Source organism: Lepisma saccharinum, chromosome 2, assembly GCF_977018435.1.
Source record: "Lepisma saccharinum chromosome 2, izLepSacc3.1, whole genome shotgun sequence".
Taxonomy (NCBI): domain Eukaryota; kingdom Metazoa; phylum Arthropoda; class Insecta; order Zygentoma; family Lepismatidae; genus Lepisma; species Lepisma saccharinum.
The window spans coordinates 11,353,798-11,375,448 of record NC_139230.1 but is presented as its reverse complement, the minus strand read 5'-3'; the positions used below and the strand labels follow the sequence as shown (position 1 = coordinate 11,375,448).

At 39.8% G+C, this 21,651-nt stretch overlaps 1 protein-coding gene across 6 annotated transcripts in view; it reads right to left on the bottom strand.

Moving 5' to 3' along the window:
• The window catches only part of LOC145983912 (glucose-6-phosphate 1-dehydrogenase-like), a 72,391-nt gene that overhangs the window by 13,016 nt on the left and 37,724 nt on the right, over nucleotides 1-21,651 (bottom strand). For 3 of the 6 annotated variants that reach the window (XM_083117030.1, XM_083117036.1, XM_083117034.1), the window contains 2 exons: nucleotides 4,957-5,078; nucleotides 4,118-4,264 (listed from right to left, as the gene is read on the bottom strand). In XM_083117030.1, the coding sequence (XP_082973156.1) occupies nucleotides 4,118-4,264; nucleotides 4,957-5,078 (269 nt within the window). Of the gene's footprint in view, nucleotides 1-4,117; nucleotides 4,265-4,956; nucleotides 5,079-15,950; nucleotides 16,445-16,559; nucleotides 16,581-17,551; nucleotides 17,705-21,651 lie in introns of those variants that run through there. The other 3 variants (XM_083117033.1, XM_083117035.1, XM_083117031.1) reach the window with 3 other exon arrangements.

Here is a 21,651-nt window from a genome sequence, read left to right as displayed (position 1 = left end):
AAACTCTGATGTAAACATATCTCTGAATTACATAAAAAATAACTAATTCATTGTTTTGGTGTCCATTTTTAAATAGGTACTTTCAGTACACCAACATTTTGTATACTTGCTTACTAATCAGATTCAAAATGTTATAATTTCACAGTAAGAAAACACACAGAATGTCACTGTGCAACACTAACAAACTAACAAACTTTCACACTGTAAAGAGGACATAAAGATGGAACTTTTCTTAGTAACGTTTTGCTCATGGATGCTATGAGCACTGCTTCACAGATGGCGACAGGTAGTTAGACGTGTTGAAATCGGCTCCGGATAAAAACACTTTCTGTGCTGGATATTGGGTTTGCTGGGCTTTGGTTGCAAAGTTATAAGTGATGTGAACTTGTACACAACTGTGAGAGCACTGTGTATTCATTCTAAAACACGTGTTTAAAAAAAAGCGGAAGTTTCTGTTCGGAGAGATCCTCGCTGTGGTACTCCTGGCTCAGGCATACCAACTGAAGATGCCACACACTCCAGCAAAAGAACTCAACAATCGTCTCAAAAACTTTGAGAAAGAAGTGAGAAGTGAACTGTCGTCATTCAAGGATGCACTGGAAAGCAAAATGAGAGGTAACATCGCCAGTGCTCCACCTAATTCTGAAACTATACAGAAGCTGCAGATGGAACTTACTAAGTTGGAGGCCGGAATGGAGGAGAAGTTCAAGCAACAACAGAAAGAGTTCCTCTCCCTGCTGGATAAAATGGAGGCGCAAGAAGAAAAGCTAGATGACATGGAACAGTACTCGCATAGGAGAGTGTACTTATCCACGGCGTCCAAGAAACAATAAGGGAAAACGTGGAGGAGAAAGTTCTGAATGTGTTAAACAAGACACTAAAGCTTAACGTCCGAAGCGAGGAAATTGCCCGCTGTCATCGGCTGGGAAAACCGAATTAGGTTATTTTATGTCGCTTTTCTGCCACATTTGGCTAATTGTGATGATGAGGATAAGTGATGATGTGATAAAATTGATGAAGGGATGGACACTCACAAAGAACACCCATGCTCAGGCTGTGACGTATTTCTCCACGGAGTAGTAAAAGTAATTAAAAATATTAATTCAAGCCGCAGGAAATACCTCACAACTTTCCGTATTTCACGATTCGGTACGCTGAGAGTCATTTTTATGTTGGCGTGCATTAGTGCAGAAAACCTCAGCTAGGGGAATACTTCCTATCTTAGTCATTTCCTCCGAAGGCAGATCACAGCTGTGCAGTACATCAGTGAAAGCGTGACAGCAGTTGCACACGCATGGGGGGTATTGGGTAACATTAACACTGCAACATGGTTTTGAAGAAGGAATGGAAGAACACATCTCACGATAGTTTGCCTGGATTCGAGTGAAACGAGTGCATGATATTTTTTGAAAATGGACAAGTACGAGTTGATTGGATTCGGATTGAAGCGTTCCTGCATCCTCGTAAGTGTTGTTTGGTTGATCCAGTGAAGAATCGGAACATTGTGAAATTGATTTGACTAGTGCCCTATTAGAATAATTCCAGTTTAACATCACTTGAACTTACCTTTGCAGTTTTAGGAGTTACTTAATGTGCAAGTATGGCGTGGTATGCACGAGTGTCTCAGTTTGCAACATAAGCTTCATTTTTGACATTGCTATTATTAAAATGTTTCGACTAGTCTTGGTGAAGAAATGACCAGTTGGTAGGAAGAATGTCAAGCCAGACTTTTCATCTCAAATCGTCGAGTCAACAAACTGTAACTAAATCGGAAGAAGTTACGTGGATTTTTGGAAGCAGCCATGTCCATTTGACGGACTCCAGTGTATGGTGTGTTACTTAGACGAAGCTTTAGATGTAGTCACATTAGCCAGTGAGATGAAGTATTCTGACCAAACTAGCACTTTCCCTTTTGGCTTCAAAGAGAATGTTCTTCAGGTATGTACAGTGAACAGTAGCAGAATTGTCTTTTGAGATTCAGTGAAGTGAAGTGAATATATATATATATATGTAAAAGTAAAGGTAAAGTGTTCCCCTGTGCATAGCACCACGCCATGAAGGCGTATAGGGGGTGTGAGGGTAACGCCCCACACTTTCTTGATCCGGTCGTGAGTGGGGGTGATGTGATCAGCATCACGCCCCTGACTGCCTTTACCCCCCAGGGTTTCCCCCAGGTACCCATGTTATTCGACGCTGGGTGGGCGCCGGGGCCGCTTTCACCGTTAGAAAAGTTCCCGGATTTGAACCGGGACCTTGAGCATGGTAGTCAGACGCGTTACCGACTGAGCCACCGTGGCCACCTATATATATATATATATATATATATATATATATATGTATATATATGTATATTGACGTAATCGGATTGAGAGGTTTCTGTGTTCGCCACTAAGCTTAAATGTGACTACAAGACGTTGAATACATAAATGTTTACTTCAACAATTATTTGACTAACGTACAAGTTGCCAATACATATTAATGCCGATCCAAACCCCTCTACTAGAATTTCTTGAACGTGTGCAGACCACAATTGTCCCTTCAATGTGTGAATCTTAACAGAATTCTGAACATGTCGAGTAAATTAAAATAATACTTCCTAAGAGCACCATTTGCCAAAAAGATAAAGAAAGCATTATTATATTTAGTCACTAGATCTTTATCGAATTTATATTCTTGTTCAAACCAATGCTTAATCAACGTGTTGAATTAATGACATACATGTACCTGTGTATAACTTACGTCAAGGTTATTTATCATTGTCCCTACATTGTCAACATGTGCCAAATGTACTGCTTGTGCCTTTAATTGTTGTTGGCTAAATTGTAGTTATAATATTGGATGCTGGTCGTCTTCTGTTGTTATATTATAAATGTACTTGTTGAGGATCAATGGTCACTACTTCATTGTGTGAGACTATTGAAATAAAAGTTGGCAACCAAACTCTAAGTAACTGTTATGTTGTTATACTTTGCTGTTTCATATGATATTTGTAACACCATTAAGCCTTGTTTCCATGATTATGAAAAACTAAATATGCTGACCAAGGCAGTAATTTATTTTATTAAAAACATAAACTAAACATAACGTTTCAACCTTCTAGCAAGGTCTTCTTCAGACTCTGTATCAAGTACAAAAGTCAGACTTTACGTTTACGTTTAGTTTATGTTTTTAATAAAATAAATTACTGCCTTGGTCAGCATATTTAGTTTTTCATGATATTTGTGTCCTGAAATTAAGTTGCATGACAAAACCAGCAGCATACAAAGGATAAATTGTGTAAAGTCCATTAACTTAATATAAGAACGTTGCTGGGTTGTACAATTCTATTATGTAAAATTGTATGCCAGCACAACGCTCATTTAACAAGGACGTCTATTGCATGAATACCAGAAAAGGTAGCATTTAACATTGCGAATGTTGCAAAATGTGTTTATGAATACTTAGTTCACATGTGTTTGATATCAGAGATTTGTATCCTTGGTTGACGGTTCTAGTTTAAGAGACTGAGACAATGTGCAAAAACACATCATTGTCTCAAACAGAAGAATCTTCGTAATTGGTTAGGTATAGGACATATTCTTTCGATCCATGCCTCTGGCCACACCTTCCAAATATTATTATTATTAATATTTTGATTGTCCACATTAACCATTACAAGGCCAGGATTCGAACCCGGGACCCCTGGCATCGTAGTGCACTGTGATAACCACTCCACTACAGTGGTCGGCTTATTGTATTTCATGTTTCTACATTAAACAAAGGCTTCAAAGATTTTGTACAGAGGTATTCACATTACAGAATGATGCCCTAGCAGTGATTGCTTACAGTCTGTCTCTAGCAAACAAACAAAAAATTGTCCTTTTCTGACAGGAAATATAACAATTGGTGGCAATTGTGAATTTCTATCATGCGACTGCATACATACGATAGAAAATGCCATTTTTAGAGATGTCAGTGTCTAAAACAACATGGAAAAAATCCGTTTCTCTTTATGATCTTTACATGATGTAAAAGTCTATCAATGTAGTTTGGCAACACCCTGTGTATAAATTCATCTCTAGTTTGTAACAGATTTGACAGCATTCCAGGTTTATATAATTTACAAGTAGATACTTACTTTCATATACTGATGACACTTCTCTCTCAACTCGGACACAGTCAACTTTGATCTTGCATATCCAACGAATACTGTATTGGCAGGAAGCAGTCTATCTCTGAAGAGCCACCATAGAGTTGGATAAGTCTTCTTTTTAGCTAAGTCGCCCTATGCAAAACGAAAGTTAAAACATGATTGGCCAGGTTTGAATTTATCAGTACTAATCAACAAGTAAGAGATACAAATTATAACACTATCAACCAATTAATTAGAAGAAGTTACTGAGAAAAGCCACATTGTCCTGCAATTGGAAGCACAACAGCCCATGAGGGCCAGGGTCTACCTATCAACTGACAGCCTCACTCCCACCTGTCGACGTGGGAGATCATCCAGTGATGTGTAGTCAGCACCACGAACCCCAGTCGTCGTTGTAGGTTTCCATGACTGGATTAGGCTACTCAATCGTAGATCCGCAATTTCCTTAAGATGAGGGTGGCCAACGGTCCCATACACAAGCAAAAATCTCAGGAGGAAAGTTGTTATGCTTCCCACAGGAGACTCGAACCTGTGCCCATCCCATAGCCAGAGCCCAAGGCATGACACGATGCCTTAAAGAGCACGGCCATGGTGTGGGATGCATTGGAAGAGCCCTTCAAGTAATGTCAATTGTCGTGTCAGACTAAATCCTAACAAGTTAACAATCACAATTTTTGTTGTGGAGTAACACATGTTAATTCTTTGTTCTGCAGGCACGTCATTTTACAGTGTTTCAAATTATGGTAGTGATATACATTAACATTTCACCTAACTTGCTCACTATAAATTAACAAATTTCAATTTTCTAATCTGTGACCACTTACCGATGCACCAAACGTTACGAACACGTGTGGGACAGAGCCCTCGAAGTTGGATCCTGTAGCCATGTTACAAGATGATTTGAGAGAGCGACGAATCAAGGAGAGGCTATCCTCAGGTGCAAGATCTGAAAATATAAATGGATACAAAAATTCAATACAGTGGCGTATTCTAAAAATTTGACTGATTTACCTCAACAATTCTTATTTATTGTACATATTTTTTTATATATATTAATGAGATAACAGAAATAAAAATACCAAAGCAGGGATGCAAGTGAAACAAAAACGGAAGTCTGACAACTTCAAATTTTGCTACAATTTCTATACATACGAAAAAAGTTTGTTTACCAGTGGTAAACCAGGTAACATGGGAGAATATGGATATGGAGTTAGATAAATATGAATATATTGTTTCTATTAATGTGCTGCGTGCATCAGTTTCTATATTGCTAGAATTATGACAGGTAATATATTTACAATGCTGAAATAAAAATAGTATGGTATATGGAAAAGGAAGTGGAGGCAAAACAAGAATTTTAACTACATATAAACAATGTTCAGCTATTTATCCACACACCCAACACCCTTTTAACATCTCTCGCCTCCCCCTCCCATCAGTGACATTATTGCTGGGAGCTTTCTAAATGTTTGCGACACTCTCCTACAATGGCGGCGATTGGGTGCCAAAACTTGGGGGGGGGGGGGCAAGGGCAGTATACTTTCTCTTGGCAATCAACGATAGGCATTAAGAGGCTAAAGTGTGGGGCCAACTGCACAGTTATTCACATCAGCGTAGTTTTATGTAGGAGATCAAATGACGCTAAATGAGCTCCCTCAGTTCCTTGATCAGGTTATTACAAAGCACGGGGAACCAACTCCCTTGCTCGTAAAGGGGCCACATTGACCACCTCTGTGAAACTGAAAGAAATGATCTTACCAAAACCAATACAAGTTATCAAAACTCTACTATGCTATCAAATGAGGTGTCTGTAGTTAAATACAGCCAAAACGTGTTTGAAACACATTCCTCTAGTGAGAACGTGTAGAGCATTATTTTCATAGCCCAGAAGTGTCCAAACTGATTGAGTTGGTGTTTTAAGTTTAAGATGGACCAAATACAGTTTCAAATGCGAAAAGTGCGTTTCGTGCATTTCTTGTTTACGTTTCTCATGAATTCAGGGAGCACAGAAAAGTTTTTCCCCTCTTTTTGACGACTAGAACTTAATATTCAATAAACATGAGAATAAAGAGCAATAGCCCTCTTGACATCATCTTCAATGTGCATAGTACCTGGCAACAGTGGGGTGCCTATAAGGGGGGGGGAGGAGGCATAACCACCACATTTGGCCCAGTATTCCTAAAAAACAAGAACTTCAAACTTAGGAAAAGATTGCAAAATGAGGACTAAAAAAAGTATACCTACTTCCCTTTCGAAAATCATGGGCACGCCACTGGGCGGAAAATAGAAAAGTTCATCCTCCCGCGCCTCGAAAGTAAGTCCGTCCATCACTGCTTGTGGCCTTAAAGCTGCCCGTGTGACCGAGTGCGTTGAACGGTCGACCCACCATCTCGATACCTGGTTCGAATCCTGACCCGACCATAATTGTTGTTTTGTTTGTTTGAATTCGTGTTCAAAATTCACTTTATCCACAGACAAGACTAATCGGGATTGGGCCTACAGTTTTATGGTGGGAAGTGAACCACTGTGCAACGTGCCTCCACCAGGTATCGACCCTTGTACCCCTTTATTACAAGGCGACGAAGTTATCGCCATCCGAGAGGCCCGACTGTTCCTTTGTGAAAACCCGCCGTCATTATGAATGAAGAACAATTGTTGTTCTACACTATAGAACGTTTATGTTGAGGTTGCAGCAGATGATTTTTATTTCTTGTCTTGAAAATGAATAAATAATGTACGAGTATATAATAATGTTGTTCTCGTTAAATCAAAAATTATACAATCATGAAATCCTTTTCATGCATTATGAAATTACAGCCATTAATGTTATGAAAGTATTAAATTTTGGATGAGAGAATTTTAATTTGAGGCTTTACATTATTTACTATCAATGGCGTGTCTAATATTTTCGAGAAGTGGGGTTAGAGAAATTTTCTTTAGTAGCCACCCCTCATTTTGCCATATTTTCCTGCTTTTGACTTTTTTTTTTTAATACTGGTCCAAAAGGGGGGGAGGGAAGAGTTATGCCCCTACCAACCCCCCTTAGGCACGTCATTATTTACAATATTGAAATCGAATGGCTGGTATGTGTCTATTTTTAGGGCCTATTATTGTGTATATTTTCAAATTTTAGTGCCTAATAGTCCAGGCTCTTCATATTACTCTCTACAGAACAAATTTCACCAACCACTGGTTGACCTCGTCCGTGTCGAAGAAATCGACCGTTCTACAAATCAGGATTTAATTATTCAACGAGCGGTTCTAATTAAGTTTCTCCAATTAATCTTTGTAGAGGTAGTCACTATCTTCACCACTATCTATTCCGTTTCTACATCGAACGACAGTAGTTACATAAATAATTGGTAATTTCAAATTGTGCATGTTAGCGCCAGGTAGTCCGTGACTTCCGAGTTGCAACACGATAACCCTTACACGAAGGTCAATAAAAGCTTGGTCCCAAATGCTTTCACAGCAAAACGAGAAAAATGTTTCTCAATGCAGCCGTCGAAACTTGCTTTAGAATGTAGTTTTAGACACCATCTGATAAGGAATTGCTTTCTGTTCATAATATGGTGGTGTAGCGAGCGTCATGCCTTTTTTTGGGGGAAAAATAGGTTTTGCGGGGTCACGTGGCACAAATAACGAGTTACTTTCTCGGTAATGAGAATACTTTATTTCTAAAAACAGAAATCGAGAAACGAAGCCCTCCCTATGGGGTGAACGTGTTCAGATTCTTGACCATGGACGTCCGCAGGATTTTTCCAGGGAGGGGTAAGCAAGTTGTTAATTTCCGAGTCGGAAAGCAAGTTTGTTAATTTCCGAGTCGGAAAGCAAGTTTGTTAATTTCCGAGTCGGAAAGCAAGTTTGTTAATTTCCGAGTCGGAAAGCAAGTTTGTTAATTTCCGAGTCGGAAAGCAAGTTTGTTAATTTCAGAGTCGGAAAGCAAGTGTGTTAATTTCAGAGTCGGAAAGCAAGTTTGTTAATTTCAGAGTCGGAAAGCAAGTTTGTTAATTTCAGAGTCGGAAAGCAAGTTTGTTAATTTCAGAGTCGGAAAGCAAGTTTGTTAATTTCAGAGTCGGAAAGCAAGTTTGTTAATTTCAGAGTCGGAAAGCAAGTTTGTTAATTTCAGAGTCGGAAAGCAAGTTTGTTAATTTCAGAGTCGGAAAGCAAGTTTGTTAATTTCAGAGTCGGAAAGCAAGTTTGTTAATTTCAGAGTCGGAAAGCAAGTTGTTAATTTCAGAGTCGGAAAGCACGTTGTTAATTTCAGAGTCGGAAAGCAAGTTGTTAATTTCAGAGTCGGAAAGCAAGTTGTTAATTTCAGAGTCGGAAAGCAAGTTTGTTAATTTCAGAGTCGGAAAGCAAGTTTGTTAATTTCAGAGTCGGAAAGCAAGTTGTTAATTTCAGAGTCGGAAAGCACGTTGTTAATTTCAGAGTCGGAAAGCAAGTTGTTAATTTCAGAGTCGGAAAGCAAGTTGTTAATTTCAGAGTCGGAAAGCAAGCTGTTAATTTCAGAGTCGGAAAGCAAGCTGTTAATTTCAGAGTCGGAAAGCAAGCTGTTAATTTCAGAGTCGGAAAGCAAGCTGTTAATTTCCGAGTCGGAAAGCAAGTTTTTAATTTCAAGAGTCAAAAAGCAAGTTTTTAATTTCAAGAGTCAAAAAGCAAGTTTTTAATTTCAAGAGTCAAAAAGCAAGTTTTTAATTTCAGAGTCAAAAAGCAAGTTTTTAATTTCAGAGTCAAAAAGCAAGTTGTTAATTTCAGAGTCAAACGAGGCACATATTCCTCCGAAATAGTACTGGCCCCCCAAAAAACAACTTTTTTCAGTTTGAAGTTATCATGATCCTGCAACGCCCTTTCAATAATTAACATGTACTACTGTGACTGAAAATATATGTGTGGAATATATAATTTTTGGTGACTCATTTCCAGAGAGGGACACAGCCCCCTTGCCACCCGTTCGTGATGTCCATGTTCTCCACACACTACTGCTTGAAGTGAACAGATGAAGGGGAATGCCTTTCCCTCTAGGAACATTTTCTTAGCCCGCACCCAGTGGCGTTCCCAGGAATTTCGAAAGGGAGGGGGTGGTAAGTGTACTTTTTTTTAGTAGTCAGCCCTTATCTTGCCATACTTTCCTGCATTTGACGTTCTTTTTTAGGAATACTGGGCCAAATGGGTGGTTATGATCCCCACCAATCCCCATTGGGCACACCACTGTTTCATTATCATCACACAAGAATTCCACAACCATGGACGTCTGCAGGATTTTTCCAGGGGGAGGGGGGGAGCAAACTAGGCATATTCTACCTTAATAGTGTTTTTCCCCTCAAAGTCACTGCTTCAGTTTGAAATAAGCATATTTTCGCAACGCGCTTATAACAAATTACTGTGACAGAAATTAAATTATATGTGTGAAATATATATATATACTTTTAGGGTGACATTTTTTTCCAGGGGAGAAGTGTGCCCCCTTTGGACGTCCATGCGCATAACCTGTTCCCAAGACTTCAGTGAAGATCCCAACTAACAATTTTCATCTCAAGCGCATGGACGTTAGCAGGTTCTTTTTCTCCCCAGAGGGCAAACGACGCAGATTTTCCCGCATAATAGTGTTGTCCCCTAAAAAAAAAAAAAAAAAAACCTGCTTCAGTTTGAAGTTATCGAGTTCCTGCAACGCCCTCGCAATAATTAACGTATATTGCTGTTACTGAAATGAAATTACACGAGTCAAATATACAATTTTTGGTTGACTTTCATTTTCCAGGGGAGGGGGCATGGCCCTCTTGCTCCCCCTTCCGGACGTCCATGCTCAAGCGCTATCCACATCACACATGCCAGTTTTCAATGATAGCATTTGTGACGTGGTGATAGCAAACTAAGATAGCTTACTTAATTCTCTCAAAAATCGTGAATTTCCGACCAAAGCTACGGATTAGGAAATTGGAGTTTGGGATGGGACTTTATGTAATGGAGGTACCTATTGATATGCCAAGGTGATAGCGCGCACTAGGTAGCCATTTGCGAAAAAAGCGCTTCAAAGTTTCGAAGCTATCCAAGCGCGCTTCATGAGCCGAAGATATTGTCCGACTGGCAAATGACCCGGTGGTAACGTGTCAGTCTAACGGATATCAATACATATAGGAGACAACCACTGCACGAAATCAATCCCAAATTCAATTTCCCGAGTTGTAACCTCTCCTTGTAAGATTAGTTTTCTTAACACCTTTCGCTTGCAGGTAGAAACGTTGCACTTGAGTCTCATGCACTCAAAAACAAGGACATTTTCTTCCCACCCTTAGTTTACCTGCTGGTCAAAAACAAACAGATGGTACTGGTTCTCGAATGTCGGTTCTCCGCAGCCTTTGAAAATAAACTTTTCCCTTCTTGCAGATGTGCTCCAAGAACGGGCCGGAAAAAAGAACAACCGAGACAAACGATTCTCATCACTTGGGATGTTAGTTGCTTGTTCCGAATATCTCTGAGACAACTCCCGTTACTGGAATAATCCATACTGCGTTTGTGAGGTTGTGTGGCCTCAAATCTGGTACGAGCAGTCTTCGCCCCGGCGGGGGAGAAAAGGGACTTTTTGACCTGTTCAAGCGGCTCCGGCGCCCATCCAGCGTCGTATAAAGTGGGTACCTGGAAGAAACTGTGGGGATAAAGGCGGCCAGGAGCGTGGTGCTGATCACATCACCCCCACCTTCGGCCGTGATCAAGTGTGGGGCTCTAACCCCACACCCCCTATACACATGCCGTGGTGCATAGCACAGGGGAACACTTTACCTTTATGTATGTATGTATTACTGACAGAACTCTGCTCTCGGAATTCTTAAATACATACAATTTCGCGAGAGAACTAACAACATTTCCAGAGCTTCCAGTCGCTTTTTCTCACTTGTTCTCAGTGTCAATATAGAGCTACACTCCATACAAAGCATTTCATTAGTCTTTTCCTCAGTTCTTTGTTCATAGATCCACAGAAAATATTTTTCTTTCTAATGAAGGCTTCCTTCGTCATTGCGATTCTTACTTTTATTTCTTGGATGCATTTCATATCATGGCTTACGATGCATCCAAGATATTTAAAGCTGTCTACTTGATCGATTCTCTTACCTCTGATACTCACATTTGCCTTCCTCGGCTTTCTTCCGATCACCATTGCTTTCGTCTGCGCTATTCATTTGTACTAAAAACAGAACTGCGAACAGATGTTAACAATTAAGACGGGGTTCCATTGCAGGTGACACATCATCATTTGTTCGGATCTCACTTTAAACGGTGCGTCAAATTCCGATTAGCCTATCTGAGCACAACACTTGACAATTGCAACGCTCCACTAATAATGAACGCGAGTGTCCTTTTTAACATGAAGGTCGGTTGTTGGTATGGAGACCGGTAACTGTGATGTCGCGATGGGAATATCCTACAGCTTCCTGTTGCCTTAGCTTCATTCATTGCACGTGAAAGTCATTACGATCACTTGGTACGAAACAGGTGGGCACGTCTTCTTACATGAATGGTCAGTACACACAAAACTATACCAGAGAAATAGGGCAGTTTGGTGCGAGTTTACGCTCTTTACACAGTATTTTGTAATTTTGTTATTTAGTGTCGATTTTCTGCCACTTCTGGCTATCGCGACGATGAGAACGAGAAAGGGACACTAGCAAAGAACACCCATGCCGGGACTCGATCCCGGGAACTTCGGTGGCGAGCTCGAGTGTCGACCACTTAACGTAGTGGCTGCATCGATAATATTAACAGACGAGTAATTATATATCTAGGCAATAAAAGCCAGAAGGCAATAAAACTTGGAAACGGGCGCTCAGAGAGACACTAAAGGTAAAAATAACACCGTGGTAGCAATTATCCTTTAACATTGTGAATAACAAAAAGTCGTAAATTCAAAATCGTCCATGCTGTAATATTTCAACATTGACATCTTAACATGTACAGTGTTTCACACAACAGAATGTAAAGCAGCTTGTCATGAAGACAATTTTTGGGATTGATTTCCAAGAAATCAAGAACCGTCTCTCTAGAGCAGTGCTTCTCAACCTTTTTCAGTCCGGGATCCACCTTGAAGGATATTGCACTTCATGGGACCCATAAGCATGGCGCCGGTAGAATTACTTGTAGAGGTGTGCACACAGTTTATAATCATATTTTTACTAACATCGAGTACATTAAGAAGCCCTCTTTAACGCTTGCTTAAACAAATTACACATACTTCATACTAAAAAAGTAAATATGTAATTTAAAATAAAAAACTAATTCATTCTAGTCTAACATCTAACTAAGCACACATGCTGAAATTGAAAACAATTTTTGTTTCTCACCAAACTAATGTGACGGTTGGGGGCTGCCTTTTTCGCCATTGGATTCAATGGTGGTTAACTTAAGTCGCAAATTCGAGTGCGCGTCAAGTATATTTCTGTACTTGCTCTTCACTTGAATCAAAGATGAGAATCCCTTTTCACACAAATATGAGGTGGAGAACGGCATGAGCAACTTTAATGCCTCATCCAAAAGTTCAGGATACTCACCTTTTAAAGATATCCAAACCTTCGTTAAGTCTGACTCTCAAAAATTTAGTTTTAATGCCAGAATCGCAGCTGATATACAGTTGCTCTCTTAGTTTTGTTGACAACATGTTTGAACTTTCAAAATACGAGAACGGGTCTGGAATCCAATTGAATTCACTGCAACTTTCTGGAAAGTAATTTTTAATCTCGTTACCGAGAGCAGAGAGATGAGATAATACAGATCGACTACGCACACGGGTTGAATTTAAATTGTTAAAACAATATATCTTAGTAATTTACTTGTAATAGGTTTTTGAAGAGACAGTAAATACATTTTCGAGTCCGACTCCGCGACCCACCAAACTTCCCCTCGGCACCCAGCAGTGGATCGCGCCCCATAGGTTGAGAAACTATAATCTAGGGCAATGAATAGAGACATGGGTGGATTAAGGTGGCGCTGAGGGGAACCCCCACCGAGATACCTGAAACTAGCAAACAATTAAGGAGTCGATAGTCATCGCCCCCACCCTGACATCTTAGCGATCACCCCTCCAAACTCTGAAACAAACGATAATGTAACAAAAACAGTAAATGATAATAGCTTCTCTATATGTCTAAATTTAAGCATCATCACGATAGGTATAAAAACCACCGAAGTGTTTCAAACTAAGAAATATCAAATCCCAGGTTTACTCTAAAATTTGCGAGGACCTCTGTACAGATGGTATCTAAACAGGGTGCGAAATCATTGAAGACTAGTGGCGGGGAGGAAGATCTTAATCTACATACACAAATCTACATATGTTATTATATTATATTTATAAATTTTATATGTATAATGTTATTAAATATAAAATACAATTAATTACTAAAGGTTTCAAAAACATTATTAAATACACATAAATGAATTAATTTGTTTTTTAAACACAACATATTTACAAAGTAGCAAAATTCCATTACTAACTGGTTCAAGATGTCAATAAATTACAAAATAGTTGGAATAGTTTATGTATAAGCTTTTGTTTAGTTTTTGCTCTCTATTATAATAAACCAATTAGAATTTATAATTATATTTGACTTACATTCTTGTTTTACTTTTCTTGTGCTGTGCGCACTCGCAACCATACTATTTTGTGTGCGTTTTCGATATCCTTAGTAAAGTACATAAGAAATCAAAACTAATTGCTTATGTTTTGTTGTTATAACAAACTCTCCCCCGGGAAATTTTTGTTGGGGGGGGGGATTTTTGAGGTCAAGATTGTTGGTGGGGAGAAATCCCCTTGCTCCCTAGGATTTCGCACCCTGTATCTAAAATTAACAAACAGATGATCTTATTGGTCAATGGAAGAAAAATCGCCCGAACCCAGGACATAAGATCGTTAATGCGCCACTGTGGGGCCAAGCCTAGGGAGGGGGGGGGTAATGTTATCACACCACCTAGTTTACAAAATCTGCAAACCTTCACGTCCACACACTACTTTATTTTGTGACAAGGAAAGGATATCCAGTTTATGTAAGAGAGTGTAATGTGTTAAGTCATAAGGTAAATTTCAAACACCAGAAGACTTCTAGTTGTGTGTCATGTCAACGACTTGTTATCTATCACTGTGTGCTGCAATTCAACTGAGAACATAACAAGGGGGACATTTTAAAGACTTAACCAAGAGCTTAGGTTGTTGAAGATTTGAGTTACATATTTAATTTGGAGTAACGGTTCCGATTGTTTTATGATTTCTCCTAGCACAAAGACTAATTATAGTAGAATTTTGAAAATCATTGTCACACGAAATTTGAACCTTCCTTAAAGTCATGAGCACTGTTTGGACTAAAAAAAAAGAAGTTATTTATGTTGAAAAAAAAATTACCATACGCACTTCTCATGGACAAGATATTCTCCGTCGACAAGCGACAATAAATATATCGTAGAAGCGTGGGAATGAAAGTAGAAGTAAATCGGAACCTTAGTAGAATGCATTTAGGGACTTTATTTTAATGCTAAGGGCACCAAACCTAACCACGAAAGCATACATTGAACAAAACCTTAAGTAATCGCTAAATCTCCGCAGTATGTGTTAACAGACGTACATCGAAATCGAACCATGTAAAAATTGCATTCGTAGCACGATGAAATCGCAATAAAACAAAAGGAACTTGAGCCGTGAAATCTTCTTCTAATAGAAGTATCATCTCAAATAGAATATAGCGGTTTTTTTTTTTTTACATATAGTCTTATTCCATTCTATGATCAAGTCGGCAGAGAACCTGTTTAAAGTAGGATCCGAACCATTACGTGATACGTGTCAGCAGGAATCGAACTGGATGCCTCCACAAGGCAACGGCGTTAGTCGTAAGTTATAGAAGATGCCTCATCTATATTAGTAAATGTGCATTCTTGAAAATGTAGTGTTTTGTACAACGATAAATTTAAGTAACAACATGTCATGTACGTATGTGTTATATATATATTTATTCGAATAAAAATAGTCTCAATAACACTAAAAGAGATAGAATAGAGGTCCGGGTTTACTGTGAGCCCCGAGGCAAAAAACTACTTGGATTTATATATTTTTACGTAGCTTTTCTACAACTTTTGTTTAATCGCGACGATGAAGATGGATTATGGTTAGATAATATGAAACTGAAGAGGGGGCACAATAAACACCAGGACTTGAACCCGGAGCCTCGGGTGGCGAGATTGCAACATAGACGCCAACGCGTTTATTTTCTTTTGCCCACTGACTTGGCTCCCGTCATAAAGTTCATAAACCCTCAAGTACTGTAGTTATGGTTGCTGTCTGTAAGTCCAGAGTTAGATTCAGGACGAGTGCAAGTCCAATGAATTTAGATTTGATGTTGAACAGCCTCTGTACGCAGAAAGACCAAATAAAATAATTAACTTTCTACACATTCTGTAATTAGTTTCAATAGATAAATGTGAAGATACTAGCGAGGAAAAGTCTCCAGTGGTTTCTGTACACACTCGTCAACAGTGTTAAATTAAACATTTCTCCCCTAAATTGGCCTAAAGGGCAAGCTTACCGTCATTTTGGTGATACGTTATCCGAAACTGTTCTTACACCCTCCTTGGCAGAAAGTTTTGGGCACATTCCTGAGCAAGCACGAAACTCTGAAGAAACTACACGCCATCAACTCGACTTAGACACCTAAGCAATTGACATCACCGCGTTGTTTTGAAATACTGCAATGACAGCCAATAAAACAAAATATTTGTGTCTGTTTCTATCACGACAACATTCCAAACTAGATAAATAAAGAAAATTCCAGAAAAATCTTACCGCCTCTGGCATTCACTTCTCACATTCTTCAACGAAGCAGCTGGTAGTCTTCATTACGCAGCAATGCTTGCACGGTACGAAGCACTAATGAAAGGAATACTTTGACCCATCGGCCACAACAAACGTCGACGTGCTTGTCCACCTAAAAACCGCTCGAAACCACGCACAATCCCTTCAAGCTGCTACGCTAGAAAACAGCCCTCCTGACCTCCCCCAACGCCTTACCACAGAACACAAAAAAATGCGCCATTCAGTCGGCACACGAGTGTTGCCAACTGCTTCAGGTAAAAATCTTACGAGCAGAAAGTTGCAAGTTTTGATGCAGATGGCACCGATAATATTCTGATGCACACGAAAATGTATTATGGCTTGAAGAACTTCATCACCACCGTTGTAGCTGCCCTATTCTTGCAATTCATGCCTGGGGAACCACGTTAAATGAAGAAGCTCGATATTTTTATTGCCCACCACTGAATAATACAAGCGGCTCAAATGGTAACTACGCGATACACTCACTAAAGTGGCAATGTGACGCAATCTACAATTGTTCGAGGTGACCTTGACAACCCTAGCCCCCCTTGTCCCCTCATCTCTCCTCAAATTACCTACCTCCTTCATGCTCGGAAGATATTTCAACGTGCACTCCTAATTTTCAAGTCTCCTACCTGTCGTTTCCAAGTACATTTTTAAAGCTAACATAAAAACGAAGTAAGTTTAATTGTGCTATTTTCTTACTACATTGTATTTTTATGTTAAAAAATATTACGACTGTTAAAAGAAATAGGACATCCCTTGCTCGGCGGGATGTCTTCTGCCAAAACAACTCCAGTATAACAGGTTTCCCTCCCTTCAGATCACCTGAGCGCTGACGTCACATGGCGTGACAGTTGTTTTACTATCAACTGGCTGTGTGTGTACGCGCGTCTCACGTGGTTGCATTGAAATCAATTACTGGCGTGTGAGTGATTGCCTGTAACAACATTTAAGGTCATTACCGTCTAATATAGCATATGTATGGCAATATTATACACAAAGTACTTGTGTTGGAGTTACAATTTTGTGATAACGACTAACATGTCACTACACCGATATAATGGTAGAGCCTTTTTTTATATATCTCTGTAAAATCTAGTGTTTGGGTTATTTTACGTCACTTTTATGCCTCTTAGCCTAGTCTAATTACGAGATAAAAAAAAACATTCGCGCTCTGACCATCAGTCGGACTTAAAACTTCTGGGTTTGCTGTCAAAAACTTAAAAGGCACATTAACATAGTTTCTATTAGGTTTTCATGGCACGTGTATACTGGGTTCGAAACCAGTACAAGGATTGGATACATCCAATCAATCAATCAAGACAATCGTCAAGAAACAAACTTATTGCAAATTTATGAACCAAAATGTGCCTTACACTCCAACATATGACATTTCACTATTCAACAAATTGCCAATTTTACAAGACAGAACTTATGCATATTACAACTCGAGCTCTATAAACATTTCTAAAACCTACATTAAGGCGCGATTTCGACAACATACAACTTTTGTTCAGACTTAAATATATTGCAATAAAAACAAAAGGGCGGGGAACGAAATAACTTACCTATTCTACTGTGAATGTCGCGTAGGCTTTCACACTTGAGTACGATTCCCGGGCTACTGGCAAGGCTGCAGTGGCTTCGCTGGAAAATGCACCGTCACCAGATAGAATTGAATGTGTTTTCCGGTGAGAGGGGAGGGTTTTACCTAACCGTAGTCCTTCACCTTGAGGTGACTACCGCAACGTAACTCAGGATACGTGTGTCAAAGTAATCCCGAGTGCAGAGCAAGTGCCGTGAACCGAGTTAATGATCGTGCCGTGCTTATAAAATAATTTACTGAATGTACCAAAAGCAACAACAAATTCGTTGGCAGATTTTGTTAGCGCATGATTTTTCTTTCTCCCTCGAGCTGATTTGGCGAGATTAGATAACAACGAACTTATCATCTTTGACTTTCTCTGGAGTGTCTCTCATTGTTGCAATTAATATTTAGAAGTAGACGCACGTGCGTGTCATGTGCAAAGAGTATGGGGGAGCAGGCATTGGTGCTCACATACAGTAAAACTTGATTTTATCGATTCTGCACTCTGGAGTACATGGTTGATTTATCTTCGCACTAACGCTAACGAGTTCGACGAGCTCGTGGGAAATGAATACAGAACTACAAATAGTTGCGCAATGAGCGTAAACACATTTGTTGAGGCGCCCATTTCAGGTACGGTTCAAGGAATGCAAGTAGTTTCGGGTTTGGACAGCCAACGGCACAGATAACAGTATGAAAACTGTACAACGCTCATTCTTTCTTATTCTATTTCCGTGTTCTTTTAAGGAATGGAATTCTGTTGATGTAGTCCTGTGCTTTAGACATTGCTATTCCAATTTATAATCATTATATTGTGGAAAATAGACAATGAAAATGGTGCAGAACAATTCCGCTACTATTACGTTTGCCCTTGGGTGTACCGGTACCGGTACGTACACTCAACAGCAAAATAAATAGTATGCGAATTGTCCACCACTTTATTAAATCAGTCAGTTTTCCACAATGTTATGGTCGTGAATTGAAATAAAAACTTCAATAGGCACAGGAGAACGTCTACTTTGCGTGAACAGAATTCCATTCCTTAAAACAACACAGGATGTGGAATAATAAAAAAATGAAAATAGCGATGCCTACTATTATATTTGCCGTTGACTGTACGTTACGTCAGGTTCAGTCCCAGCAAAGATGAATGTGCTTGTAAACACATCTTCGCCAGGTGCCAGGAGCGAACCCGGGAATCATCGCCTCTTTTCCGGAACCGGTACGACTAGAGCAGTGTATTTTATGCAGATATGCTAATCGGAACTGGGCCTACAATTTAAAGTGAAATCCGAACCACTACATGCATCCACCGGAGAGGCCCTAGAGCAGTTGCGAACGAGATTCTGGAGTAAAGGATTCTACACTTTTTTTAGGTGAGTTTAAAGTTATGGTACAAATTTTCAGATCAATATAGCCTACCTACAGCATTTATTTTAATTATTTACATAAAATCTCGCACTAAAAATATATTGTGAGACGCATTTGTTATAATTAATATTATTATTTCCAGTTTTATACATGTCCGAGAAAAAATATAGACAGCGATTCAAGTTAGGTGCGCAGACCTCCATGACGGAGTGGTTAGCACAGCGCATTACGACGCCAGGGGTTCGAATCCCGACCTAGGTATGAGTGTTCTTTGTGAGTGTCCCTTCAATAATTTAATCATGTCGTGATTAGCCAAACGTGGAAGAAATGCGACGTAAAGGAACCTAATTCGATCAAAGAAGTTCGGTCCCACAGGACAACTCCATTATTAGTACACACAGCAAAAAATGGAAAGAGGAAAGTTGTTGGAAATATGTGGGTTTCAGTCTAAGCTGCTTGAACTTTCAACGTAGCATAAACCGTAGATGCTGTGCACGTTGGCACATGGGCGTCCGCAAGATTTTTTCCGGGCGGGGGCAAACGAGGCACATTTTCTCCAATAATAGTGCTGTCCCCTCAAAAAACATTGCTTGAAATTGAATTTATCATGTTCATGCAATAATTATTGTAGCTGAAATGAAATTATATGGGTGAAATATACAATTTTTGGTTGACTTTTTATTTTCCAGGGAGGGGGCCGTGGCCCCCCTTGCCCCCCCTTCCGGACGTCCATGCCGGGTTGGCAACGTAGCATAAACCGTTGAGGTTGTGCACGTTGGCTGCCTCAGTGGTAGCCAAAAATGTCTTGTTGCCACATGCTTCGTCATGAATACCACACGTCATCGCAATACCGCACACTGTAGAAGGTAAATTCTAGGCTGTTCAGGAAAAAGTATAAAGGAATTTCACAGCAGACAGTTTTTATGTGTATTCTTATATCAAACATTACGGACATGATACATGTTGAGTCGTCACTGTTTAGAATCTTTACGTATGCCTAATATAAAATTATACTTATGTAGTATCTTTAATGGAGTCAATGAAAGCAACTGAAAATCGCAATTTTCCCCGAACACCGTAGATTTAAGAACTGATAACCATAATTTGAAGCGGCCCTAGACCACCAGAAAAGGTGAGTATGTATGGTAGGGCGTCGGGCTGAAAAACCGGAGACCCGAGTTCGATCCCAGGCGCGAGGAGCTCAGGCAGGAGCTTTTCCGACGACATCTCAACCAAAGTAACTTTCGGTCTCGTCCAGCCTGCCAGTCAGGGAACGACTCTGGCGAGAGAGGCGGTGAGCGTGGTGATGATCACACTACTTGTATTGTGACTGATATCGACAACGTGTAGAGAACAATTTTCCGTTCAGTGCTAAGACTGACTGACGAATGTTTTACCAAACACACACAATGGTTTATGCTACGCTATACTATCGATTTCTTCAAGGTTTAGCATTTGGGGACATTAGCTTGTTCACACACACACACACACACACACACACACACCTGAGTGGTAATCTCAGAAGAGACAGAAGAACAACAGAAAGCTCGGGCGAAGAAAAGAGATGGGCAATGCTTTTGGTGGACGCATCTCTAAGGATATTTCACCTATACCTCCCAAAGGACGGTAGCAATCTTGAAAAATGTGTAACACGAGGTTACAGTGTCCGTAGATAAAATTATAAGAACAGAAAATCTTGTCACGGTGTATACCTATACCAAACTGACACTAATGAGAATATTCTGCACTTAATTGCTTTGCATAACTTTAAAAAAAAATGTTCCTACAGAACTGATTCAAAGTAGAAAATTTGTCGAAAAAAATACTCATGCTTGTTCCCCCAACAAATCACATGTTACTCCAGGTAAAGCTTATAATCATTGGTTGAGAGATATAGAGGCCATATAGATTAGCTTAACGCATGGTCATCCACTTTATCAGATGCCCAAAAACATTACAAGCAAGCATGCTTGAACCACGTTGTGCGCACGTGGATTGTGAATCAACTACAGCGATAAGAGCTAAATTATGCTTTACATCTGACTTGCACTCTGCGAAAACCATGTGAGGAATATACACATGAGTACTTGGCAAGAAAACTTTGAACAAGTGTTCTCGAGTTACCAGCCAGGTTAAATTGGCTTTCAACGTTTCAAGGCCGTACATTGCTCTCATCTTCAGGGGGTAACCCGAGAACACTTGTTCGAATCACGTCGCCAGGAAAGCTACAATTCCTAAGAAAACTTTGGCTTAACTAATCAAACACTACACTGACCTTGCACAATAGCACAGTTACAGGTATGGGAACTGGCGACATTTTACTAACGGCAAGGAGTCCAATGCGACTTCTGAAGAGGTTGCCTTGTAATCAAGGGTGAAAATTAGAATTTTTTGATGCGTTAACACTTTGGTTATTTGCACCCGTCACATTATTAGGAGCCCACCCCTTACCGTAATTAAAATCAAGGCCTAAAATTTCCTTTCCTAGTTGATTGATTGATTGAGTTGGTGTTTCAAGTCCACTTTATGCACAGTAAGGCTAATTGGGGCTGGACCTACAGTTTAAACTGGGATACGAAGCACTATGTGCCTCCGCCGGGTAACGAACCCGGGACCCCTATAAAGATGGGGCTGTAAAGGGGCGCTCAGCAATAAGGACAAGTTTGTCTATTTCGGCTGATTTTCATCAGATATGTAAAGATATCACCC